This window comes from Ahaetulla prasina, chromosome 1 (genome assembly GCF_028640845.1).
Source record: "Ahaetulla prasina isolate Xishuangbanna chromosome 1, ASM2864084v1, whole genome shotgun sequence".
Classification (NCBI taxonomy): Eukaryota; Metazoa; Chordata; class Lepidosauria; order Squamata; family Colubridae; genus Ahaetulla; species Ahaetulla prasina.
The window spans coordinates 280,338,894-280,349,171 of NC_080539.1; the positions used below are offsets into that span (position 1 = coordinate 280,338,894).

The 10,278-nt window shown below is 43.5% G+C and overlaps 1 protein-coding gene across 1 annotated transcript; it reads left to right on the forward strand.

Annotated features, from left to right (window-relative positions):
* Window positions 1-6,397: 6,397 nt before the first annotated feature.
* On the forward strand, window positions 6,398-9,047 carry LOC131187478 (uncharacterized protein K02A2.6-like; the record flags this gene model as incomplete). Its single annotated transcript, XM_058161808.1, has 2 exons — window positions 6,398-7,724; window positions 8,004-9,047. Coding segments are annotated over exons 1-2 (2,301 nt in total), but the record flags the coding sequence as incomplete, so codon positions are not given.
* Between the last annotated feature and the right edge of the window lie 1,231 nt (window positions 9,048-10,278).

Below are 10,278 nucleotides of genomic sequence, written 5' to 3' on the forward strand. Positions count from 1 at the left end.
TAGCTCCAAACTTGGAAAACCAATTTTTCCTTCATTAACTGGTAATGGCATTTTCTGTAAAAATATTCTTAGAATCAAAAAATCCCACAGAATTTTTCTAAACAAAAAATATTTTCTGAAATAATTTTCCAGATACATAAACTGGAATTTCTTTCAGAATATGAATTAATTTGGGATTAATATTCATTTTTCTTCTTTTCTTCCTCATGTTTTCTCCCATTTTAATACATGTGTGTCCATGTTGAGTTATATTTTGCACTTTAATTGATATATAATTGAATATGCCATATGGAATAGGCAACATTCTGGATGTTCACTTCAAGCAGAAAAGCAATTAAATGTATTAATGTAGTGTTAGCTGAAGATACACCTCTCACATAATTATTGTGGGTGGCCAGGAGGAAGAGGCCCATTTTTCCAATTTGCATTTGAATTAATGAGGAGGAATAAAAGCACAGTAATTAATGTATTGTTCTGCTAAAGCCAGAGTTATCTGGATTGGTGCCATTTTCCCCTGTTGGGAAAGATAAAGTTAAAACCATTTTCAGTCATGGCATAGATGCTTAGCTTGTGCTTCTTCTTTGGTGAAACGTAATAATGGGGCCAGAGTATTTATCGAGGGCAGATATAACTGATGGAAACAACCATTTCCAGGGGAAGAAATAAATCCAAACATTCTTTAACAAATTAAATATTGTATGTGGACCAGTGATCAATTGCTAATAAGCTGAAAGAAAGAAAGTCTTTAAAGAAAGTCTTTGAAGAAAGTCTACTACACTGATTCTTGGACAGTAGCAGTGGTCCAATCCATGCCTTGGGATATTTTGGCTAGCCTAATTGGCTGATGATTCATGCTTCCTTTTTCCTTCCAATGTTCCTGTAAATACGATAATGACAAGGGAAAACAATGTTTGTTTGAACTTTGTACTGTGAATGTGTGTGTCAATACCCAGAAGACAGACAAGAACAAATAGAATGGCATTGCACTTAGATTGGGTAGTTTAATTATAGGAGGACATTTTAACCTTTTATCACACTCAAGCCATATATCTATCTCAATCTTCTCATTTTGAGGTCTGGTAATTTGCCTTGTTTAGCTTTGCGTAATCCGTCAAGGATACAGAATAACCAAAGGGAAAAAAATGGAAATCAGAAAGAGAAATATATTTAAAAAATGCATATATGTCCTTCAGTTAAACTCAATCACATCACGCGTTGTCACATGACATATTGTGACATTTTTTGCCTTTGTGGAGCTGGGCTGCCAGTTTGACACTCCTGAGTTACATCATCAGACATTACAACATGATAAAGAAGTAGAGAATGAAAAAAGCAAACCCAAAACTCTGCAGAAGAAATTTGCTTGGTGATTGAGATGGAATTATAATTACCGTATTTTTCGGAGTATAAGACGCACCTTCCCCCACTATAAGGAGGTGAAAATTTGGGTGTGTCTTATACACCAAATGTAGCCCTGCCCATCCACTGACCCCTACCCTTTGGCCTCTGCCTCCCAGCAATTTACCTCCTTGCAACAAGCAGCAAAATGAAACAGTCCATTTCAGCTTCAGCACAGCCTAATTAGCACAAGTTGATTGTTGGTTGGATCGGCCTCCCGACTCTCAGCTGTTTCAGGCTGCAAGGATTCTCATTGTCTATTGCTGCGTGGGCCTCTACTGCTTGCTGCAAGGACGTAAATTGCTGGGAGCAGATTTTTGTGTGTGTGTGTGTGTGTGTGCTAATCAAGCTATGCTGAAAACGAAAATGAAAGTAAAGCAGGCTATTTGCTGTTTGCTGCAATGACACAAAATTGTAGAGGCAGTGTAATGTATTTGAATTCAGGAGGGAAATTTAGGCGGGAAAAAAGCACGTTGCTGATTGGCTGGTGCCTCAGCCAAATTACTATTTAAAGAGGAGTTTTGCCTGTTGGTTGTTGCTGGGATCACAATAAACTAAAGAGCTGTTGTCACTTGCATCGTCTCCTGCCTCTTCATTGCCCAAACCTAACAGGCAGAGGCAGATTTCTTTTTCTTGTTTTCCTCACCAAAAAAGGTAGGTGCGTCTTATAGTCCAGAGTATTTTATACTCTGAAAAATACAGTAGTTAAATCTACTTTGTACTTTTTGAAAAGTCTCTTCACGCCTCAGAGCCTCTATGTTGCAATGGAACAATTATTGTTGGGAAAGTGTGGACATTCGATAAAAAAAATGCTAACTCCCGCTCCTTTTCCAGTAGCATAGAGTAAAAATAGTTTTTGATTTCTGGTGGCAAACTTTATTCCTTCCCAATGCAAGTTTAGGTAATATTTTAAATATATTTTTTAAAAAACATTGTATTTATGCCTATATATGTTAACTTTCTTAAAGTACTGTAAATATCTCTCCTTTCTGGTTGGTGGGATTCATCTGGGAAGCTTCTAGTACAGTGATGGCTAACCTTTTTGCTGTTGAGTGCCAAAAGTGGGGGAACATGGGGGGGGTCACGCACATGCATGCCCACACCCATAATCCAATGTGTGTTTGACCCCCCATGCTCCCCCCTCTTTTGGCAGGCGATGGCACGGTGGGCCTGGTAGGCCCATTTTTTGACCACCCCAGGCTCCAGAGGCTTTATTGGAGCCTGGGGAAGGCAAAAATGGCCATCCCCAACCCCACCAGAGGCCCTCTGGAGGCTGGAAACAGCCCGTTTCCCAACTTCCAGTGGGCCCAGAAGGCCCGAAAATCAGCTGGCTGACGCGCATATGCGCGCTAGAACTAAGCTAGGGCAATGCTTGCATGCCCTTAGATATGGCTCCACGTGCCACCTGTGGCACGCATGCCATAGGTTTGCCATCACGATTCTAGTATGTTACTGAGGAATCTCTTTACAAACAATATATTCATTTTTTTTTAATACAGAGAAATCTTCACTTCACTAAAGTCTCCTCCAGAGTGATTCAGAGCCACTAATGAGAAGTTGCTTGTATGTCTCTGCAACTACCTACGGATCTAACTAATAGTAACATTGGTTCAGTCCAACCTACAGTTTTCTGTCTTGTTAGCATCATTAGTTACTTTATCATATACTTCGTCTTGGTGAAACAGCCCTATGAAGTAAGACACAATACTGAAATCAGTCTTTAACTTCTTGGTTTTCTTTCCTTTGCCTCCAAAGGCAATTACATTAATTAGCAATTATGCTAACTTCCAATTAGCAATTTGAAGTGTCTCTAATTGCATCCCCTCACACTTTCAGTAATTAATCCATTCACCACATCATAACCAATTGATAAATAAACAAAATTGCTCTATAATTTTCTCTACATATTGGAAAGAAAAGGAAAACTACTAGCAAAAGTTATCATAAACTCTAGGCCATTAATTATTTGCCAATTGCTGATTATTGTCCTGTGCTGTCCATTTAAGAAGGTGACTAAGATGGATTTTTGAGGTTAAGAGGACTGTTAACTTTTAGAGGAAAATAGATGTCAATTAAAAAAAGCCTAAGATTAATTCTAAAGACATACCGTGTTTCCCTGAAAATAAGGCCCTGTCTTATATTTTTTTGAACCCTGAAATAAGTACTTGGTCTTATTGCCATGTGCTCAAAAGCCCGATTAGGCTTATTATTAGGGGATGTCTTATTTTGGAGAAATAAAACAGGGTAGAAGAGAAAAGAAAATGAGGTTTGCAGTTATAACCACCATCATATTTAGGGTTTTGGACTGAATTTCACAGTCATCCTGAAACCTTATGCAACCCAAGACAGCTTTTTAAGAATTGTCATTCACCCTGATTCTTAGAATTTTTTTCCTGCTAAATGATACATAACTGATCTTAATTGATCTTAAAATGTAAAACAGAATTGGACTGGTTTTGATGAGACACCTCTCGGAAATCCAAGACCTTTGTTCTAGATTGGGAAATTAGGGGTGAAGGGTGGGGAACTGAGGAGAAAGCAATGGCAAACCACTTCCATGGTATTGTTGATTTGGATAAAATGTGAAACATATTTATGTAGGCAAATTGATGCTTTCCCATTAGAACATCTGGCTTAAAGTTATTTTGACCAAATTAAATCTGGTGGTATTCAAATCCCAATCTAAACTTCCATTTTCAGATCTTTCATTCAAGCAGCATCTTTGCTGCATTGTACTCCCTACAAATTATATGTCATTATTTTAAATATTAAAAAGGAATATTTGCAATTCTTAGATCAAGGTACAGTTTACAAATTACTTCAAACCCTGTAGAAAAAGGAGTACAATAAAAGATTTCTCTATTTCCTTGAAAGTAAAGAGAAATATTAGTTTAATACATTTAGTTGGCCAGGTTCTATTTCCAAGAATACTTCAGAGGCCAATATTTCTGCAACCAGTGGAAAATAAAGAGTGCTCCAACTTTGGAAGAATAACACCAAGGTCAGAGGACTTCTATTCTTATTTTGGAAAAAGGGAGGTGTAATGTATTTTGAACTTCGAGAGGGAATTTTGGGCGGGAAAATTGCACGTTGCTGATTGGTTGAAGCCTCAGCCAAAAGAGTATTTAAAGAGGGGTTTTTGCCGGTTGTCTTTTGCTGGGTCACAATAAACTAAAGAGCTGTTGTCACTTGTTGGTCTCCTACCTCTTCATTGCCCGAACCTAACATTGGCGACGAAGGTGGGATGTTGGGGCAGTGAGATCAAAAGAAAGAGCTGAAGGAACCAGGAATTCCTTAACCCAGCCAGTTTGCGAAGGCGGAAAATAGCGATGTCCAGCTACACGCCACCAGCGCCATTCGACCCAGCCAAGGAAAAATGGGGGTCGTACATGGCTCGTTTCAAGTGTTTCCTCGAAGCGAACGAACTACAGGGAGTCTCGGACAATCGGAAGCGAGCATACTTCCTGAGCCACTGCGGTCCAGAGGTCTTCGATACGGTGGAGTCACTCTCAGAACCAACGCCGGTACAATCGGTACCGTGGCAGACACTACAAACAACACTTCGAGCGCACTACGCACCGGTACCCTCAAAGTTCGTCCAACGGTTCGAATTGAGGCAACGGGTACAGCGAGAAGGCGAATCAATAAGTGTGTACATGGCCGCATTGAGGAAAGCCGCAAACCACTGCGAGTACAGAGATTTGGAGGACTCCTTACTCGAACAGCTCATTTGTGGGGTCAGAGACATCAGACTACAAAGACGGCTGCTGTCTAAAAGCAACCTGACTCTAGCGATAGCCCTGGACGAAGCCAGAGCTCATGAAATGTCCACCAAGGCGGCGGAGACCTTGCAAAAGCCAAACACGCAAGGTGCCGGGACAAAGACTACACCGGTCCACAGCGAGGAAGTCCATGCCGAATCGGAAGGTGAGGAAGAGGAAGAGGTGTTCCACACCGGGAGGCTGGAGAGAGGTGACCGGGACGAATGTGTGAGTTGTGGGGGTCAAAACCAACGGCAAAACTGCAGATTCAAGGATGAGGTTTGTCGGCGGTGTGAAAAAAAAGGACACATAGCTCGGGCATGCCGAGCTCCCCAACCTTCCCGCCAAAAATTCAAACCGACCAATCAGAGCGCGGGAGCAGCGAAGCGGCCAGGGATTGGTCCATTTAAAAAGGGCGCGAAGTTAAACCAGACCACTGTGAGAGTGGGCCACGCATCGACACGACTAGAGAAGAAGATATTTACCCAAGTCTAGAATAGAATAGAATAGAATAGAATAGAATAGAATTTTATTGGCCAAGTGTGATTGGACACACAAGGAATTTGTCTTGGTGCATATGCTCTCAGTGTACATAAAAGAAAAGATACGTTCATCAAGGTACAACATTTACAACACAATTGATGGTCAATATCAATATAAATCATAAGGATTGCCAGCAACAAGTTATAGTCATACAGTCATAAGTGGAAAGAGATTGGTGATGGGAACTATGAAACGATTAATAGTAGTGCAGATTCAGTAAATAGTCTGACAGTGTTGAGGGAATTATTTGTTTAGCAGAGTGATGGCCTTCGGGAAAAAACTGTTCTTGTGTCTAGTTGTTCTGGTGTGCAGTGCTCTATAGCGCTTTTGAGGTAGGAGTTGAAACAGTTTATGTCCAGGATGCGAGGGATCTGCAAATATTTTCACGGCCCTCTTCTTGATTCGTGCAGTATACAGGTCCTCAATGGAAGGCAAGTTGGTAGCAATTATTTTTTCTGCAGTTCTAATTATCCTCTGAAGTCTGTCTACGTTGAAGGGGTGCCGTGTCCCATGGAAGTAGACACTGGGTCGTCAATCACAATTATGTCCTGGGACACCATCGTGAGAGACTTGCCAGCGATCGCTAAACGTCAGCTACAAACCCAGAAGCTGAGGGTGCAGGACTACCAAGGGAATCGGATCCCTGTTCGAGGAGCTACAGCCGTCCAAGTCAAATATGGACAATTCACAAAGACCCTGCCGATCACTATAGTAAACGGAACTCTACCGAGTTTGCTAGGGTTGGACTGGTTCCGAGCTTTGGGTATGGGAGTGACCGGGGTCCACAGGAGCGACGTCATCCTCAGAGACGAACTACTGAAGGAGTTCGAGGACGTATTCAAGGATTGCCTGGGCAAGTATGTGGGGACCCCTATTTCTTTCAACCTCGACCCCCAAGTCGCCCCTATCCGGTTAAAGGCTAGGAGGGTCCCATTCACCCTAAAACCTAAAATTGACCGAGAATTGGACAAGTTAGTAAGCCAGGGAATATTAGTCCCCGTCGACCATGCAAAATGGGAGACACCCATAGTAACCCCAGTCAAACCGGACGGTTCGGTCCGAATTTGCGCTGACTACAAAGCAACGCTTAACAAAGCGTTGCAGAAAAGTGCATACCCCGTTCCAGTGGTGCAACATCTGCTACACTCATTAGGGCAAGGGCAGGTCTTCGCCAAACTCGATTTGGCCCAAGCCTACCAGCAGCTACCTGTAGATAGCAGCACAGCTGAGGCGCAGACAATCGTCACGCACCGTGGGGCTTTCAAATGTACGCGACTCCAGTTCGGAGTTAGCGTGGCCCCAGGGCTCTTCCAGAACCTAATGGAGCGATTATTACAGGGCCTACCAGGAGTGGTACCATACTTCGACGATGTATTGGTATCAGCTGAAAACTTAGAGGAACTCGGGGTAAAACTAAGGAAGGTGTTGGGCATTTTTAGGTCAGCGGGGCTTAAGGTTAAGCTCAACAAATGCCATATTGGGGTGAAATCTGTAGAATTCCTAGGATACAGGATAGACAGGGAAGGGATCCACCCCACGGAGAGCAAGGTACGGGCCATTAGAAAGGCCCCAGCCCCCAAAAATAAAACAGAATTACAGGCATTCTTGGGGCTTGTTAATTTCTATGCGGTATTCTTGAAGAATAAAGCAACAGTAGCCGAGCCGCTACATAAGTTGCTAGCAAAGAAAGCTGTGTGGTCATGGGGAAAAGAAGAGGCTAGGGCATTTGAGGGGGTAAAAAACCTTTTGTCCAGCGATAGCCTCCTCATCCAGTACAATGGCACGTTGCCACTAGTACTAGTTTGCGACGCTTCACCATATGGGGTGGGGGCAGTGCTTAGCCATAGGTTACCGAATGGAACAGAAGCCCCTATAGCGTATTACTCCCGGACTATGTCCTCTGCGGAAAGGAACTACAGCCAGTTAGATAGGGAAGCGTTGGCCATAGTCTCCGGGGTTAAGAAATTTCACGAATACTTGTTCGGACGAAATTTCAAGATAGTCACAGACCACAGACCCCTTCTAGGTGACCGCCCAACGCCCGTGGCACTTTCTCCCAGGCTGACCCGATGGACTATTTTCCTAGCAGCATACTCCTACAAATTGCTCTACCGCCCAGGAAAAGACTTAGGGCATGTGGATGCTCTGAGCAGATGCCCTCTACCAGAGACAATTGAGGACCCCACCCCGGGGACACCCGTCTTACTAATTGCCTCTTTGGACTCAGGCCCAGTCACATCCAAACAGGTGGCTCGGGCATCGTATAAAGACATTACAATTCGGACTGTGATCGGTTGGGTGCAAAGGGGTTGGCCCGCTGCGCCGGGCGAGCGTTTCAAAGACTTTGCGAAAAAACAATCAGAACTGTCTGTTCAAGGGGGGTGTCTGTTATGGGGGGATAGGGTAGTTATCCCAGAAAAATTACGCGAAAATGTGTTGGAACTGTTGCATGAGGGCCACCCAGGGATTGTGCGGATGAAGAGTTTAGCGAGGAGTTATGTATGGTGGCCCTTAATGGATAAGGACATCAGCGACAGGGTAGGGAAATGCCAATCCTGCCAAGAATCGAGGTCGCTACCCCCTACAGCCCCAGTTAGAGAGTGGGAGAAACCCCAGGGGCCTTGGTCCAGGATTCACATAGATTTTGCGGGGCCGTTCCATGGGCAGACCTTTTTAATTGTGGTAGATGCCTACTCAAAATGGTTGGAAATAATCCTCATGAAAAGCACAACGGCCGAAGCAGTAATCACAGTCCTAAGGCATCTATTCGTAACACACGGCCTGCCCGACACCCTAGTCTCTGACAATGGCCCGCAATTCACGGCAAATCAGTTTGAGGGGTATCTAGCGGGAGAGGGTATCAGACATGTCCTCTCGGCGCCTTTCCACCCGGCGACGAACGGACTTGCAGAACGTTTCGTTCGGAGCACCAAGGAAGCGCTATCTAGGATAAGTCCAGGCGACTGGCAAACGAAAATAGACACTTTCCTGGCCGTCCAACATAGGACCCCTTGTGTAACAACTGGCCGCAGCCCAGCAGAACTTTTAATGGGCAGGAAACTCAGGTGCCCGCTAGACCGACTAAACCCAACTTATACCCCAGACGGGTACAAGGGTATTCAAGGAAAAACCAGGGAAATGACAGTGGGTGACCTAGTATGGGCACACAACTATAGCGAGGGCCCAACATGGTTAAAAGGGGAAATTTTGGGCATAACCGGACCCAAATCATACGTAGTAGACATGGAGGACGGCCGGGTATGGAAACGCCACATAGACCAGCTAAGAAAACGTATACCAAACAAATTAGAAACCAAACAACCAGGCCCTGACTACCAATTGTTTGAATCTGCAGCTGACTCAAACCCGAGGCGAGCGGAGGACTTATCTGATTCTGATGAAGTCCAGCGACGCCAACCAGTTCCTCCTGAAGGCAACAGGAACGATTCAGCCAATAATCCAGGGCCGGACGGCCTAGAGGAGGAGCTGGGAGGAACAAACAGTCCCTCCGATCAGCTCGACTCTCTCCCAGAGAATGAACTGCGCAGGTCAGAAAGAGTTAGGAGACGCCCTGTCTACCTGCGTGACTACGTAGAGAGATAGCATGTAGATATTATGTAAATAGAGGTACAAAGCGTTCTGGGAGGGAAGGAGTGTAATGTATTTTGAACTTTGAGAGGGAATTTTGGGCGGGAAAATTGCACGTTGCTGATTGGTTGAAGCCTCAGCCAAAAGAGTATTTAAAGAGGGGGTTTTGCCGGTTGTCTTTTGCTGGGTCACAATAAACTAAAGAGCTGTTGTCACTCGTTGGTCTCCTACCTCTTCATTGCCCGAACCTAACAGGAGGAAATTTTGGATTCTTGATGTTGGGAATATCTGGAATTAGGAAGAAAGAGTATGGGGGAGAGGATGTGATTCATCCTAAAACCTGCCAAATCTCTGATATGACTCCAAACTGAAAAATATAGAATTGTTTTAAATATTTTAAATGTTAAATATTTTACATTTCTCATAATCAAAGTAAAAAATTGAAATAAAACATCGGAGGGGAGTGGGGAGGTATAAATGTTTCTACACTATCATTTCTAGTTTCGCCTCCAGCAATGCTGGTGGATATCACAAAGCCTTCATATTTTGAAAGGATCTGCAGTAGGAGGTGGGATTAATTCTGAATCCCCTGTACTTAATGCTCTGTAGGAGAATGTCTGAAATCAAACATCAGTTTCAGTGGGATTGAAGTGATCTATGCATATGTAAGCTTGCAAAAATGTTTTTATAGTACCATTTTTACCTTTTGTCATTAAATCATATAAAGGGGCATGATAGCCAGAGATTAAAGACTTGAGCTTGTTTGACATCTGTGTGGATGGGGTGAGCTCCTGTCCACCTCGTAGTTCAAAAGCATACAAATACAAGTAGGTAAATAGACACCATAAATAGGTAATAAAAATTAATTTTCAAGAACAACCTCTCCCTGTGCCTGAAAAAATTTTGTTCAGTGTGTACTACCTGTTCTAACATATGCCAGTAAAACATGGACCCTAACCTCACAATCAATACAAAAGTTACGTGTGGT